This window comes from Mchenga conophoros, linkage group LG2 (assembly GCF_057382185.1).
Source record: "Mchenga conophoros isolate Kocher_MC1m ecotype Shallow Benthic linkage group LG2, M_conophoros_male_GT1.1, whole genome shotgun sequence".
Classification (NCBI taxonomy): Eukaryota; Metazoa; Chordata; class Actinopteri; order Cichliformes; family Cichlidae; genus Mchenga; species Mchenga conophoros.
In genome coordinates this window covers 18,484,142-18,501,035 of record NC_140527.1, presented here as the reverse complement: position 1 = coordinate 18,501,035, position 16,894 = coordinate 18,484,142, and the positions used below count along the sequence as shown (strand labels likewise).

Here is a 16,894-nt window from a genome sequence, read left to right as displayed (position 1 = left end):
GTGCTTCCACGCTTGATATTTGGGGAAATCGACGGCGCATTTGGAGTATGCATTTGAAGTACACTTCGAATTGGGACAGCCGTCGTCGCGTGGCGGTGACGTAACCGCACTTAAAATGCGTACTTCAAGCGTGCAGTCTCTCAATGAGACATTCCAAATACATGCAGTCACACCTGTGCTTCAAATACAGCAATGAACCAACAAGTCATCATCCAATTTCACCTGTGATCTTGTGTCACCATTACTCTCTGAGCTTTGTGTTGGTTCTTCTGTCACCTGACAAATAGGACATACATGACAATAAGAATACAATGTGTAGCTGCTTCAGTGTTTCTGTCAATTTGTGCAGATCTTGACTCATCAGTAATGTTTGTAGGGTGAGTGCATTTTTAAAACAATTTGTGCAAACTGCACTACAAGGTGGATATTTGCAAAATCATGACTACCTCATGACATTTTGTCTCAAAAATTAACCTATGAATATCAGAATCAGAATCAGAATCAGAATACTTTATTGATCCCTGGGGGAAATTATTTTTTGTTACAGTGCTCCATTTTAAACCAACATTAAGACAAGACAGACAATACACTAACTAAGAATAGTACAATATATACATATATATACATACATACATACATAAGTCACTCATAAATAAATAGTTGGAAAAGAAACGTGTAGTTGTAGCAGCAAACAGTGTGTTAAGTGGATGCGTTGTACAGGGAGATGGCCACAGGCAGGAATGATTTCCTGCCTGTGTCACTACCATTAGGATGAAATTATTGTGTCACCAACATTTTAATGTTAGACATATAATTTTAACAGCCTCTGTAATCTAATATCCTGGCTTGCTCGAGGCTGCCGTTTTCTCTGACAGTTTCAATCAAAATTAGAAATGCTGCTCTGGGAGACTGAGAAAACTAATAGTGCTGCCTGTTGTGCAGTTAGTTTCCAAAACACGTTATTCATGGTTACATACAGTTTTAGACTGATGTGGGCCAAAGCCTAGCATAGCCTGTAACGTTATTATTAGTGATGTGACGTTCGGTATCGAGACTTCGAAGCTTGTGTCGAGTAATGGAGGGGGCGTTTCCGCGATGCGCGTATCGAGGCTTGCTTCATTTATGGGAGGAGCTGAAAATGATGACGTCCGAAGCCTCGCTGCCCGGCTGTACCACGTGACTGGTTCATGAAGTGGTTCGAACTTTGCCGCGAGCTATGACAGCGATATAAACCCCTCAGACTTCATTCAAAATGTGGGTGTTTGATGGAGAGTTGCGGTTAGTGAGAGTTTGGAGACAGTTTGGAGACAGTTTGGAGGTTTATGAGCGTGAGGAGAGAAAGTCAGAAGAGAATGGAACCAGCTAAGAAGAGGAGGATGTCCTCCCCTGTGTGGGAACATTTTGATTTTATTCCTCCCAACAAGGTATGTAAATTTCTACAGAAGATGTATTTTCATAATACTGATGGTGCAATACAATTTATGTTAAGCGGCTTTACTTTTGTACAAGGTGAAGTGTTTGCTATGTGCCAGGGAGCTGGGATATAACATCCATGCTTAGGCACTACAGAGCTTTGCATGAGAATAAGGGGAACACCGATTGTGGAGCAATACCAGGTGAGCCATCAAATGCCATGATAATATAGCATGCCGTAATGTTACTACATGATATAACAATATTATACAACTGTTATAAGTTATGTGTGTGATATTTGTGCTTTGTTTTTATTGTCTTTCCTCAGGAGAACAATCTCAAATAGATGAAGACCTGGTTAGCATGGTGATTGAGGACTCCCAGCCATTTAGCATTGTGGAGGACAAACGATTTAAAAGACTTGTTAAATCGTTAAATCCTAGCTATGTTCTCCCCACTAAAAGGCCATAAAAGCAGTGAAAATTTAGTTTTTACAGAATAAAATGTGAACAGGCAACACTGAGGCCTCAGTGTGTAGCTGTCCATACCTCAACGTTACAAAAGCACAACTACTGTCCACACCCCAATCACACCTCACAGTAAATGATCATTTTCCATACTGCCAGTATAAATATACACAGTATACTGACATCACTACAATATACATGTTTTACACACTCCTTTTGTTGTTGACATTTACAGGCTGTGTGCAAAAGGCCACACTCTTCAAATTCATGCCAACTAATATTTTTATGTGCAGTAGGTGTCCTACTAGAGCAAATGAAGCTTCAAGAAGCTTTGCGCTGGGATGAACCAACTGGATGAAAAGCTTCAGTGCTTCATGAAGCTTCATCTGCCCATCACTAGTTATTATGAGGGATACATTTTATGAGTGAATTTGGCTTTAAGTGACTTACAGGTTTCTTTGAAAAATACTTATATCCAGATTCTTCCTTTTTGCTGCCATCCTCCTCTCCTCCTTGCAGCGCAGGCTTGCCGCTGCTAAAACTAAACAGAGCTCCCTGAAAGGCACAGCAATCACATTGGCCATATTTGTCACATGACGTAGAACTCCAGTAGAGGACGTAATTTAACTCTTTCTGCACCGCTGGGTGAATGAGATGTTGATGGATCGTTTTTTCCCCCCCCCCTTCTATCGGGTTTGATTTTCTTTACTCGAAGAGATCAAATTATTGGTGGGGACAATTCAATAATCGCTGGATACTGGTGGGGACATGTCCCTTCCGTCCATGCCTAATCTTCGCCCTTGACTACCCATAATTCATCAGTGCAAGCACCCCCCCCCCCCCCCCAAACACACACACCACACACAGAGTCAGACTAAAACAGTGCTCTGTGTGTGTGAGTACGAGTACTTCCTGTACTCTGATTACAGAAAGTACATTGTGCAGTATTATTCTCCACATTACTGCCATAACGTTGTAGATCCATCAGCTGATCAATGAGTGAAACAAATCAAAATTTATTTCAGCTTTAACAAACAAATCAACACACATGAATCATTAATCCATGTTTACCAGCTATGACTCAACACTTTAATGTCCAAACAGAGGCGCACACACAAAAAAGAAAAAAAAAAAAATACAATTCAGCAGCAAATAACATCAACATCATGGCCTGTGGTCCAATGGCAGCAGGACTCAGCTGTGGTCTCAGAGTGATGTCAGATGTACAGGGGGTGGTACTGGCGGTGAGTAAGTCTCTTCCTGCAGGTGGGACAAGTGTGTGATGATGTCAGAGAGTCTCTCAAACACTGACTGCAGAACACGTGACCACAACGGGTGGACACGACCAATCGGCCGCTCCCAACAATCTACGAAGAAAAAAAAAAAAAAAAGCAAACAGAAATTAAACAACAACAACAACAACACACCAACAGCCAATCAGAGCAATGCACTCAAACGTCACTGTAATACTTTCAAAGTAAAACACAAAACCAGACTGAAACTTTCAAAATAAGAGTCAGCAAATGTATGTTTATTGATTAGGTTCATTGATCAGTGGCCATGTGAATGTAGTAAAGCCTGTATTTCATTACCCACAATGCCTCAGGAAGCACACATTTCATCAAGCATTGTGTTGGACTATTTTTAGGCACACTCGAGTCACCAACACCAATTTGTTCTGAGCACGCTCACACTGAAAGAAACGTCCCCTGCATTAAATCAGCAGCGAGCTGAGGGCTGTAAAGTCGATCTTGAAGGTTACTCAGAGCTCACACTAGCTGTGTCCCAGAAGTGAGAGACTGTGAAATGGGACGGTCTAGCCTTCAGATTTGTGTCACCAGCCATCTCGATGGGCATGAATAAACTCAGCCATCTGCTCCTTGCTATCTAAAATATAACAGGACACTGGAGAAAATTCTCAATCATCTCGACCATCTTCTGTATGGACAGCAAAGGAAGAACTTCATTGCACAGAGAAAAGCTATTTCTTCTGCACACATGACAATAAACACTTTGAATCTCGCACTTTAATCAGTTTTCTGTTTGACGTTTATTCAGCTGTGTGAAAACCCCCGAGGAACCCTCCCAATGGACTAATAAAGTTTTATTTTATCTAATAACTTTAATCTCAGCCAAACCGATTTACTCAGGAACAAATAAAACAGTGAAAAAAGCCAAACAATAACATTTAAGTCATATGAGTGGCGCACACACACACACACACACACACACACACACACACACACACACACACACACGTTTAACCTGAGTAGCCAAAGACGGCGGCAGGTCTGATAACGATGTGCCGGGTGTCCGCTGTTCTCTAGTGAGCTTCGACCTCCCAGCTAGCCATCAAGCTGGTGGGTAACAGACATCTCCACAAACGTCGCACTTTTGCAAATATGCGATGTCTTGATAAAGCAGATATTTGAACTTTACACAGCTACATTCTCGCCTGGAAATATGTTAAAAGTTATTTTGTGACCCAGAAAGATTAATAAGAGTAATATTAAAACTAAGTAGCAGCCGCCATTGTTGGCAACTGGAATTGACTGGGCCGCGCTATGAATTCTGGGATACGGTGGGCCACGAAAGACACACCCGACCCATCCTTCAAAATCTTGGAAAATGAAGGACGCATTTGGAGGAGCCTTCAATTTGGGACAGCCTACCTCACGTTGTTCAAGTGCTGCCTCAGGAGGATACGGCCTAGGTTTTGGGACACAGCTAGTGAATGCTGCTCGGTTTGCAGTCCTGAATATCACAGCACAAGCAGGATTCACTGCACTGTTAATGTTAGCTATGTTATATTGCTGCCTCTGTTCGGCGGTGTCGAGCCAAACGAACTTTAATGTGTGTTTGAACGAGCTGACGGTTCACTCGTTAAGCTGAAAGAAAGATGCTTTAATCACAGGAGTCACACATGTGTCCACTGTACCATCTGGGAACTCTTCTTGTTTCGTAATAACACAAACACTAAATCCTCCTTCTCTTGTGCTGTTGTGTAGCAGTGTGTACACCTGAGACTTTCACCTGTCTGTCTGTCCTGCACACTCTCTCTTTTTCTTTCTCTCTGATTGTGGAATAAAAGTATGAACATGTATTTATAAGTTACACTTGTGTTTGAATCCTGCAGCTTATCACACATTTGATTTCCATGTGTGACAACTGCAAGTGTCCAGAGTGAGGACAGACTGAGGGACCCACTGCTGCACATCATCTGTGAGGCTTTGCACCCCTGATGATCCACCAGGACAAACTCAGCAGTGTGTGAGGAAGAGGAGGAGGAAGAGCCAGCAGCAGCTGACAGATGGAGAGAATAGACAGACTGTTCCCTGTTTGTGAAGGACTGCTAGAAAAGTTTAACATAACTAATTGTCTGTCCTGAATCAGTCTTATTAGGTAATGTTCAAATAATTTTATCATTCCAGTGTTTTCAGTGTGGGAGAAAGTACTCAGGGCCTTCAAGTTACACACTATGAAAGGCAGCAACAAGTGTAATATTCAGAAACCTAAAGTATGTATCAGCAGCAGAATGGACCTAAAAATAAATGTTTGTTTCAGTTCTATGAAGCTTTGAGTATTTTGGATTAGTAGTACTGCTGTGTTTGTTGCATCATATTGCTGTAATTGTTTATATATTCTGAGGTGAGTTGATCTATAGTGTTACATCATATTCTATAAGGATGTTATGTGTTTGTATACTTTCTGAGCACGCTCACCCTGAAGGAAGTGTCCTCGGAGCTCACACTGAGCATGTGCAGCAGGATAAAGAAAGAACCTCGCTGCTGGCACTCTGTTTCAATAAAGTTCATTTTTCTGCTTTATTCATGCTGAAAAGTCTGAATACACACACACACACACACACACACACACACACACACACACTCACACACACTCTGACTGACCTCTGAGTATCCGTCCAGACACACAGGACAGCTGATTGTCCCTGGAGTTGACCTGAAACACAAAAACATTTGAGTGAGGTCACTGACAGGGTCAGTGTATCACCTGCAGAAGTTCAAGTTCAAGATTCTTTATTTGTCACATGCATAGTATATAACACACAGTGAAACGTAGCCTGACACGCTCCTCGGCATGTGCAAAAATTTGGGGGGGGGGGGGGGGGGGGGGTCGTAGAGGAAGAACATTATAAAAGTGTGTAGGGGTTGGTGTATCACCTGGAGGTGTTTGTCGGTGGCAGGAGGGTGGCACTGAGGACGGGGGGTGTGTCTTCATCTTCATCGCTGCTAACAAGATAACTCTGTACAGGTTGTCTCCAGTTCTGAGGACCTGAGTGAAAACAGTCACACAGGCATTAGACCGCTTCCTTAGTGAGAGCTCAGGCCTCAATCTAGTCTTTGGAACACAAAGTCTGACTTACCCTCATCCACCAGCTGAAGTTTTGGATACAGCAGGAAAAAAAACAAAAAAACCAAACAAACACAGAAGAAGAATTAGACATTAGCACACTTCGTGTGTGTGTGTGTGTGTGTGTGTGTGTGTGTGTGTGTGTGTGTGTGTGTGTGTGTGTGTGTGTGTGTGTGAGAGTGAGAGAGAGAGAGAGTTACCAGCACAGAGTCACTGTTGGTAGTCAGGTCGACCACAGCAGCAGCTTCTGCTCCACTCTCACAGGTGAGATCCACAACCACCTCCTCCTCACCTGAACACACACACAACCACAAACTCAGATTCGTGTACATGCTCTGCCCACACTTACACAGAGGGGAGGAGCCTGTGTTAGCCTGACATGCGGCACCGTCTCCATTCAGACCAACAGCGTGGCGATGAAATGGATTCACTGTACGCCTGCATCAGTCAGATAATTTAAAAAAAAAAAAAAAAAAAAAAAAAAAAAAAAAAAAAAAAAAAAGCGAAGCCAAGCGAAGTCCAAGCGAAGCAGATGAGAAATGAAACCGAGTGTCGAGATTCAACTATTCATCATTCTCGACGTTACCCGACATCAGTGACGTAACGTGGCTCCATCTTTACGATCAAAGTGTTTCATCTCCAAGTCTGGTGATTTTATCGATAACCAATAATCAGGTAAACAGATCGAGATAAACGGGCATGAACACTCACTGTCAAACATCTGGATTCTCACAGCTTGTGGTTCTTTATACCCAAAGTGGCTCCATTTGGCGGTGCCCAGCACGAACGACTTTAAGGAGCAGAAAGGTTCCCCACAGAGCTGTGACTGTCCCGTTTTTGGTCACCTGTGTGTCAGACGTGTGGTCGCGAGTTTCAGGTGTTAAAGTCAAGTGTTAATCACACCCCTGATGAATTTCTAACTGTCAGGTGGATTTTGTTTCCTCTGGGCTGCAGGTGTGTCAGTGATCAGGAGACACCAGGAAACCCACTGACTGTATTTTCAGGTGTGGGAGGTCACCTTCAGCAGACAGCTCAGGTATGTTTATTTCTCTTAGCAGTGAGGACCTGCTACTTACATCACTTCCGGTGAGGTCTGAACATGTTTTTCTCTTCAGTTTTACTTCAAAAAGAAGCAGCTCTCTGATTGGCCGAGAGGTTGAGAGCGTGTCTAGATGAGTCAGGTCTGGTCTGAAAACACCTGTAGATGCAGGCCTATCAATGACTGTTCGATCAGTTGGAAACTGAGTGTACTGATCGGGACTGACCGTCCATCACATCAATGGTCTCTGTTGGGGGGGTGGGATCACTGTCGGCGTTCGCCGTCCTCCTGGTACTCGCAGCTCTCCCGCTCTTGGCGTTGTGTCTAGAAACCGGAGGACTTTGTGTGCTCCGCCTCTTCCTCTGAACCTGAAAACAGAATACCAGGAGGTGGAGCTTAACACACTTGACCAGGTAAACACCAGCTGACAGTGTGACAGCTGAACAGGTTAAACCACAGAAGAAGAAGATGACTTACAGAGCTGCTCATCTCTGACTTAATGATTCACCTTCACGGCACAGGTGAGGATGGAGACCAGAGAAACAGCTCAGGTACCTGCACCTGTAACAGCTGGAGTGTTATCGATTGTCAGTTTTAGACATGAATCAGTCTGCTTTGATCCACCTGTGACGATGCCCTCCAGCCAATCAGTAACAACCCTCGGCAATTCTTTTAATGAATCCATGCTGTGAGATTTTAAAAAATAAAACTAAATAAACATGGAAGAACAGAGTCCCACAGGTTTCATACACACCTCAGCCAGGTGTGTATGAATCCATCTGATCCTTGTTCATAGGGGAACAGGTAGTGATGGCCCGCTTGAAGCTGACGCTCCGGAGCGTGTGTCGAAAAAAACAACACACTGGTTCAGAAGCACTGTGTCGAGGCTTGCTTCGTTTGGCAAAAGTCACGTGACCAGTGACGTCCGAAGCTTCATTACGCACGTAACTGCTTCGGTACCTGATTCAAACGGATATAAGGAAGTGAATCATCCACGGGATTCGTGGAGTGTGTTGATGGTGACAGAGAGCGAAGAGGTGATCATTCCACTGACAGATATGGAGCCAGCGAGGAAGAGAGGACGTTATGGCGTGTGGAAATATTTTGAGTTGATTTTGCTCAATTCATTTTATCTGCCGAAGTGAAAAACTTGAAATGTCCAAAATCATGTTTTCATAATGTAAATATCATTACAGCATATGACTTTAGGAACACTTCCATGTGAATTAAAGCTAATGAAGACTACAAAAATGTATTTGACACTATATGTACATTACATTGCTACACAGTTTAGAAAAGCATTTTGTTTATTGTTTTTAGGTGATAGTCTGCAGGACCCAGGAATACCTGCATATCTACCAGCTTGCAGTGTGGTTCCTGCACTCCACAGCCTCTTCTGTTCCATGCAAGTGGATTTTCTCCAGGGCAGGAGAAACTATTTCTAAGAAAAGAAATAGACTCAGCCAGCGCACAGTAACACTAATCCTCTTTTTAAATGTAAATAACAAAAGGGCTACCTTACATTGATCATGTTTTTACTTTACAAGTTCTTGATTAGGGGTGGGTTTTGATTATCGCCTTTCTGATTACAATCCATGCTAAATTGAATAAAGTGATATTGATTCATTACAATCCTGTGTCGATTTGTAAATTAACGTTATTATGCCTGAAACGCCAGCATCTCAGGTTAAACCTCACAACATGTCGTCAAACACCATACAGCTAAAACTGTAACTGGGAGCAGGTTTACGGATTCTGCATACAAACGTGAACACAGAGCACGGACCCGACTCGTCAGAATCAGATTTTGGTGCGTCGTCGGGTCCGCGCTGTGTTTGCCTCTTTTTTTTCTTCGCTGGCTTCTGCAGCTGCAGGTTTCATAACTCTCTGTTTACATCTCTAATTAAGTCTCACATGTGTCAGCTTTCTTGTAATAGATACGAAATTATGGATATATACTGATACATGACCAGAATTGTAATATTTCTGACTGAGGCAAAACTTTCCACATTCCAATCAAATTGAATCGGATCCTGTATCGAATCAAAATGATTCTACAAATCAGTGACGATGTATTACGCAAATACGCATTACATTTTTTCAGCCCCCCAATCGAGAAAACAAAACCAATTACATGTTCAAAGCAACGGAACGGTGGCCCAATATCGCTCTTGAGTGAGCAGTGATGATTGAGCAGTCCGTTTTATTTTGCAGATTCAAGCTGCTCTTCAAAATATTCGCCACCAGATGTCACCGGAGAGGACTGTGTTGGAAAGCTTCGAGTAATGAACCATTTTTCAATACAAGCTTCAGTGCTTCAGAAAGCTTCATTTGGCCATCACTAGGAACAGGTATCTTTCTTCCTTTAGCATAAGAGACGCTGGAGCATCCTTTATGAAAGGGGAGGGGAAAAAACAAAACAAAACAAAAAAAAAACATCTGACCACGCATGAAAACAAACATGACCAAAGTGGATCATGTAAATGTTCCTTCTGACTGCATTTTCCCATTTCATCCATACACCGCTGATAGATTTATAGTTTTGAACAGCAGCGGTTAAACTCACAGCTGAGCATCACACTGCTGGAATAAAAACTACTTCCTGTTGAGGTACTGTTGCACAAAGAACGCTGTACCAGCTAAAATTATGTTCTATATCAGGGGTAGGCAACTCCAGGCCTCGAGTGCCTTTGTCCTGCAGGTTTTAGATGTGTTCTTGATCAAACACAGCTGATTCAAATGGCTAAATTACCTCCTCAACATGTCTTGAAGTTCCCCAGGGGTCTGGTAATGAGCTAATCATTTGATTCAGGTGTGTTGACCCAGGGTGAGATCTAAAACCTGTAGGACACCGGCACTCGAGGCCTGGCGTTGCCTACCCCCTGATCTATATGAACAAAGTGTGCTCAAGGTTCTGTATGATCAGTGTTCATTAGTGATGTCCTTTGTTGTGGTACTGCAGGGTTTGTGTTTACTTCAGGTCAGCTGGGATCAGTGGTGATGGAGTAAATTTAATGCAGTTGCAGAATTCCTCTTCAAAAGGTGCTGCGACAGCCGCATCTGGATATTATATGCAATGGGACAGATTTACTCTGAGGTAGCAGAAGCAGCTGAATTAGTGACTCCCAAGGGGGAGCGTGAAGGCTGCTAACCAAAATAACCCAGCGCAAAGTCAGGTTTTACTCGTTTTTTTTTTTCTCTAAAAACAGCGATGGAATTTAGATAAGAGATCTGGATGAAAGAAAATCAATCTGTAGTTCATGTTCTGCAGTGTCACGCTGTTAAAAGAAACGAGTGTGAGGCCGTTCCTTTCCTCAGCGTATGTCTCCTACCCACCTTTCCTTTACCTCAATGATCCTTCCACCGTGGGCAAGTAAAAGAGGTTAGGAAAAGGAAACAGGAGGGACCTTTGAAACTCGCACCTTTTCTCCGTACCAGAAGCTGCTTCGTCTCTGTTCAGAAAGTCAAGAGTTCCTAATCTGAGCCTGATACATAAAACCAGGACCAGCTAAACTCGTGGAGCTGCAGGGGGATCACACTAAGGTCACCAGGAGCCGAAAGAAACGCTTCTGGTGACCCAGTGACCCTGCTGTCACTGATGATGATGATGATGATGGAGTTTTACCTTTACAAGAATTAGAAACACGGCCTTCAAGATTTAAACAGTAGATTCAGACACACAGATACTTTAAACGTGGCATGTGTGCAGTTGAGCTTAAACTTTACTTACTGTTAGCAATAAACTGTTAGCTTCCGCTGTCACCGTCACTGCTCCTCTTAGCAGTTTACTTTTAGCCGTTAGCACCTCTCTCTTCGTCACTGTGGTTCCTACCGTTAGCGTGAAGCTAGCGTGTGTGTCAGCGACAGATTTCCGGCCTCAAACATTTTAGTAGAGTAAAAAAAATAATTAAGTCGAATAAACGTACTGCAGAGGCTAACGTTAGCTACTGTCTGTCTCACAGCCGCTTCTTTTGTACCGGAAGTGTTCAAAAACACCGGCTCATTGGCGCCCCCTGCTGCCTCACCGCGTGCATCGCAGCGTCCACTGATTGAAGGGAAGACCTTTTTAAAAAAAATATATATCTTTATGGTTTTGTTTAGTTTATTTTATGTACTCAGACTGAACTACCTGACATGTACTTCAAAGTACTGCAGTAAAAGTACAGTTACTGTGTGGTTACTGCAGGGAAAAAGGCTATAAAAACACAGGACATTCAAATGAAACTGTTTAAATAACTCAGTCAGTCGCTGAAATCAAACTATATTCATGTCAAAGTTACATTGGATTGGATTAGTAACACCTGAAAGGAGAACCTGACCTGGGACATTGAACTTGTTTTATTTTAATAAACATGACTGTATTTATTTTGTTTGTAGTTACTGATGAGGATACTAAAACTCAGAGACACATGGAACCTTTCGACTGTGTTAAGCCCGACCCGCTCAGTCTACCTGAACCATTGAAACTCAGATGTAGGAAAATCCAGACCCTTCACAAAGAGCCTGGAGATGAACCTTCACATTTCAGATGATTCATGTCTCCAAACAGGAAATGATGATCAGCTCACATCATCACCACATGCCCGCTCCACCTTTGTGGCCTCTTTGGATTCAGTGCAGAAATTGCCTCATTTCACCACTTTTAATGTCATCTGATAAAACAGGTGACAAAAAAAGGAGCATTTGTGGAGTTTGTTGCTCTGTGGACTCAGTAACACTGTGATGGAAACAGCGTCCATGAGACGGATCATAATCCCATCCACAAACTAAACTCACTTCACCTCACTGATGTTGGCATGTTCCAGCAGGTCACATAAATGAGAACAGGTGAAACTGTCCTCATTAGACATAATGAAAAAAGCCCAAAATCATTCTGCTACGTTCCTGCTGCAGACACAATCTAGAGCAGGGGTGGGGAACTCCAGGCCTCAACGTCCTGCAGGTTTTAGACATGTCCGCTGATTTAAATGACTAAATGACCTCCTCAACATGTCTTTAAGTTCTCCAGAGGCCTGTTAATGAAGTAATCATTTGATTCGGGTGCACCAAGATCTAAAACCTGCAGCCCCTCAAGGCCTGGAGTTCCTACCCCCTCCCAGACTTTCTGTGACTGAAGTAAAAATGAAGCCATGTGAATCCTGCCTGATCACAGCAAGCCTCTGACGAGCTCCTGACAGGAATCAGTTGTGTCAGTCATACCTATCTATTACTTGAGTTTGTCAGCCATCTTCAAGGTTTCTTTTCCTGGAGTGAAAGTGCGTTGCTATGAATTCTGGGATGTCATGGCTGCTTCTCTGGTCATAAATGAGCCACACTGTAAACATGCTGTGAATAAAAGGCTCGATCTGCATGGACATGTGCATTTACCTGCAAAACCACAAACAGGCAGGAAACAGACCTGAACATTTTATTATTTTCACAATAAAAGCTTCACATAAACAGCCATCTACTTCCTGTCTACACACTAATTAGCACAAGGCTGCCAGCAGTGCTTTCTGGTATTGTAGTGCTGAAGGTGAGCCGGTGCAGAGGGAGTGCTCAGTTCATGGCGAGGAACATCCAGCCGGGCCCTTCAGAATCTGTTTTAAGGCCTGGCCTTCATGAACGCCATCAGGAGAACGCCTAGCAAGCCGGAGCACCTGGACACAGAACAGGTAATAAGAGAGAGAGACACCTGAATACAGCACAGCTGAGACCATCTCACAAAACATACTCCCTGAAGTACTTAAAGAAATGTTTCTGTCTGTAAATCAAACTCTGGCCCCGCCTCTGCCTCACCTGTCTCGGTGTCACACCCGTCTCTGGACTGACTGGACTGAATTTTTGTTCCTCTTAAATTGACTAAATTCAGTCTTTGGAGTCACAGGTGAGTCTGTACCTGTCAGGCGTTTCTCCGTGCATCAGTACAAGGAAAATCTAACAGATAGGTGAAGCTGATACTCTGATCGCACCTGCCGAGTTCACACAAACTTCCTGTGAGTCTCGTCACTGTGTGCAGTTAACTTGATGTGCATTCACCTGTAGCTCTAAGTGGAGGTGAAGGTCATGTGATCCACCTGGTTCATCTTTATGTGGTTGTCGAGGATCTGAAACATTTCCTGGATGTTCGGGACGTAACCAGACTGAAGCTTCGACCACAGGGGCACATCTGAGGGGACGACAGAAAGCGTTACACCAGGAAATGAGGTCAGAGGAATGTCCCTACCTGATCTCCACAAGGAAACCTGGGTGTGTTTGTACAGTTCAAAAATGACCTCTCACCTCCTGTTTAGGAGAAGGTAACTCAGACTCGTATGGTGAAACTACAACATCCAGAGGCAGGCCGCACCTCTTACTTCCCCTTGTGTTCTGAACTCGTCGTCATCCACAGTTTTAAAGAGGCGGGCGGCACGATTCATTGAGTAACTCAGATTATAACTTTATCATTTAAAAAAAAAAAATCCTCGATTCTTCATTTAACGGACGGCACTTTAATAACAACAACGTACTTCTGATCTGGTTTCTCTCATATCACGTCATTGTACACACAATTAATAACAAAATAAATACATTAATCTGCACACCTTCATCATTTTGATTCTTGAGTTTATTCAAATATTTTTAATGGGCGGGAATTGCACAGCGATAAGCATTTCGCCGTATGTCACACAGTGCATGATATGTGACCAATAAACTTTGACTACAGACTACAACAGAAGTGTGTGAATAATAAACTGTGTTAAACCTAAAACACTGATAACAGCAGCACCGATGATGACGCTGGCACAGTTTAATGTGGAGGCGGAGTCTGTTTATACAACGTGAAGAGCAAAGAGGCAGAGGCGTTACCGACACAGTGAGCTTAGGTGGGAAGAAAGAAAGCACAGCCTCCGAAACAGCAGCGCTGTTCCTGAAGTCACCATTAAAACCTGGAAACAGCTGACCAACGGAGAAAAGCAAACTTTGTAGCTGCTCCACCCATCGCCGTTTAGTTTACAGAAAAATCTGCAGTAAAGCTGCAGAAGTAAGGCTACATCAAAATTTGCAGATGAATTGTTAACTGAGTCTGATATAATGTTTAATTTATAGAGCTCGCTGAAGGCTGACGGCAGCCAGCCCACTCTCCAGTGATCCCTACAGGGCTGAGTCTAAAGGGGGGCATAGAGTGTCCTACATCATATTTACCTCCAGGCTTTGTAACATTGTTTTTCAGATTTAAAGTGGAATAAAACTATATTGGACAACACGCAATGTGCCTCCTCGTATCGGTCTGAGCTGCCTCACCGCTTTCGGACAGACACTGTAAAACCCGATCGCACACTCGATTATTCTGGTTTACAGGCCTTCATCACTCTCTGAGCTGATACTTCCAGCTCAATCATGAACCTTCTTAAGCAGATTAAGATTCCACACAGGAACAGATCTCTCCTTTCACAATAAAAGTCCTTTACATAAATATAAAAGTTGTTTGCTGTTTTATTATATTTACTGTACAAACTACAACTTGATGTTTAATTACTGCTTACAGTGTGAAAATATCTTGGTTTACTATATATAGTAAACACACCCCAGTTCTTCCAGTTATTTATCACAATTCATGTGTTTCAAGTCCAGTGAATAGGTTGAAATGGTACAAAAGTGGTAAACTGCCAAAGGTTAAAAAAAAAAGGTAAGGTTACCCAAAACTGAAATGTAATGTATACGTCAGAATTATACAGAAAGGCCTTTTTCAGGGAACACAACATGAGTTAACAATTCAAAGCTGTTCTGCAGTATTGGAGGTTGATCAGCCTTGAAAGTTGGTGCTACTAATTCCTACAGGTGTTCCAACTTGTCTGGATTCCGTCCCCCTCTGTCTGCATGAAGCAGTGTTGGAGCACATTGTGGTACCATACCCTCATGGGCATCAGCTGAACAGTACTGTACTGTAGTGTGTTGATACAAACATGGTGAGAATAACAGTGGAAGAGACACAGACCATCATAACACATAAATGTCGATCTGTCCGACAGAGAAACTGCAAAGAAAGTCAAAGTGTCAGTGAGTCCAGTTTCCTTTAGCATCGAAAGGCTCAGAAACAAACTGTGACAGGAAGAGGTCTGCAGACCCAAAGACACGACTGAATCAGAGGACACGTTCCTGAGAGTTAACAGCTGTGATATAGGCGACTCACAGGACAACAGCTTCAAGCAGCTTAATAGTGGTCGTAGTGAGAAAGTCTCAGTTTCAGGTGTAAAGAGAAGGCTTTGAGCTGCAGGTTTGACAGGACGAGCTGCAGCAAGAAAGCCAGACGTCAGAATAAGACAAAGAGGCTTGTCTGGGCCATGAAACACCGACATTGCACTACTGAAGACTGGAAGAAGGTATCATTGACTGATGGATCAACATTTGGACTCTTCGTTTCATCACTCAGGATCTTTGTGCGCCGTGGAGTAGGTGAAAGGATGGTTCCACAGTGTGTGGCATCAACATGGAGGAGGAAGTGTGATGGTCTGGGGCTGTTTGCTGGATCCAGGGTCGGTGACTTGTACAGAGTGAGAGGCTCCCTGAACCAGAACACACAGCACTCTGCAGCTCCATGCAGCACCCTCTGGTATGAGGCTAGTTGTGGTGTTCGAAAACGTTTGACAGGTAGTGCATTTTATAGATATTATAAGCAGTTTTGGTCAAGTTACTTGAAAAAAGTAATCAGTAACTAATTACTTCCCCCAAAAAGTAATCCTGTTACTTTACTGATTACTTATTTTCAAAAGTAATTACTTAGTTACTTTTTTAAAAACACAATTTACAACCTGAATAGGTGATAAAGCGATAGATCTTTCAGCCCAATTCTACTTTTTCTGCAATTTACTGTTACAAGTAACGCATTATTGCCCATCTCTGATTATAAGAGGGTTTTTTTTTGTTTTTTAGAAAAACCATGAAACTCTGCGTGATTTCAGAAAAATCACACCATGGAGCCCTGCTCTAAGAAATGGTCACAGATTTAACTCCATTTGTAAAGCTGATTTAACAAATAAGTGTTCATAGTTTTTAGTGTTTGTGTAGCATCACCTAGTGCAAGTGTGTTTCGGAAAAATACACTGCTCAAAAAAATAAATAAAGGGAACACAAAAATAAACATCCCATATCTGAATGAATGAAATACTCTTAATACTTTGTTCTTTACATAGTTGAATATGCTGACAAAAAAAAAAAAAAAAAAAGTCACACAAAAATTATCAATGGGAATCACATATAGCAACCCATGGAGGTCTGGATTTGGAGTTAGGGCTGCTCGATTATGGCAAAAATGATAATCACGATTATTTTCACTGAAATTGAGATCACGATTATTTGACGATATTTATTTAACCCTTTAAGACCTACTATAGAACCAAGTCCACCACAGCTTATATTATTTTTTTTTACATGCTGTAGTGCCATTTGTGGGAGCATTTCAAGTTGCTATACATCAATACAACTGTTATAGCCCATATTTTAATAATATGTATGCATTAAGTCCATAGTAATTATATAAATTGCAAAAAAGTGCAATAAACTACAAAAAAAAATTGAAAATTGCTTTTGTTTTGTTTACATATATTTCTACTTGGAGAAATTTAAGAGGCTTATCCCTCAAAAC

The 16,894-nt window shown here is 42.5% G+C and overlaps 2 protein-coding genes and 1 long non-coding RNA gene across 6 annotated transcripts in view; 1 reads left to right on the top strand and 2 right to left on the bottom strand.

The window, feature by feature from the left end:
* The window catches only part of LOC146581830 (uncharacterized), a 3,043-nt gene extending 159 nt beyond the window's left edge, over window positions 1-2,884 (top strand). The window contains exons 1-3 of the long non-coding RNA XR_014893925.1: window positions 1-1,424; window positions 1,510-1,616; window positions 1,742-2,884. The exon at window positions 1-1,424 is cut by the window's left edge and continues 159 nt beyond it. This is a non-coding gene — a long non-coding RNA (uncharacterized LOC146581830). The remainder of the gene's footprint in view (window positions 1,425-1,509; window positions 1,617-1,741) is intronic.
* A 56-nt stretch (window positions 2,885-2,940) lies between these two features.
* rnf4 (ring finger protein 4) lies at window positions 2,941-11,317 on the bottom strand. Of its 4 annotated transcripts, XM_085287300.1 has the most exons (9): window positions 11,021-11,317; window positions 7,768-7,851; window positions 7,517-7,658; window positions 6,452-6,543; window positions 6,265-6,277; window positions 6,062-6,173; window positions 5,789-5,840; window positions 5,603-5,676; window positions 3,109-3,247 (listed from the first exon to the last, which is right to left on the bottom strand). In XM_085287300.1, exons 2-8 carry the CDS (start codon window positions 7,777-7,779, stop codon window positions 5,626-5,628), a joined length of 474 nt encoding a protein of 157 aa, XP_085143426.1. In that variant the 5' UTR covers window positions 7,780-7,851; window positions 11,021-11,317; the 3' UTR covers window positions 3,109-3,247; window positions 5,603-5,625. The 4 variants fall into 4 exon arrangements, with proteins under 4 accessions (XP_085143408.1, XP_085143400.1, XP_085143417.1 ...); XM_085287282.1 differs by lacking the exon at window positions 5,603-5,676 and having other exon boundaries at window positions 2,941-3,247; window positions 7,768-7,860; window positions 11,021-11,312; XM_085287274.1 differs by lacking the exon at window positions 5,603-5,676 and having other exon boundaries at window positions 2,941-3,247; window positions 11,021-11,312.
* Window positions 11,318-12,681: 1,364 nt separating this feature from the next.
* The window catches only part of selenot2 (selenoprotein T, 2), an 11,794-nt gene continuing 7,581 nt past the window's right edge, over window positions 12,682-16,894 (bottom strand). The window contains exons 5-6 of the mRNA XM_085287260.1: window positions 13,309-13,438; window positions 12,682-12,929 (exon numbers count right to left, since the gene is read on the bottom strand). Coding sequence (XP_085143386.1) covers window positions 13,317-13,438 — 122 coding nt within the window. The 3' untranslated portion in view covers window positions 12,682-12,929; window positions 13,309-13,316. The remainder of the gene's footprint in view (window positions 12,930-13,308; window positions 13,439-16,894) is intronic.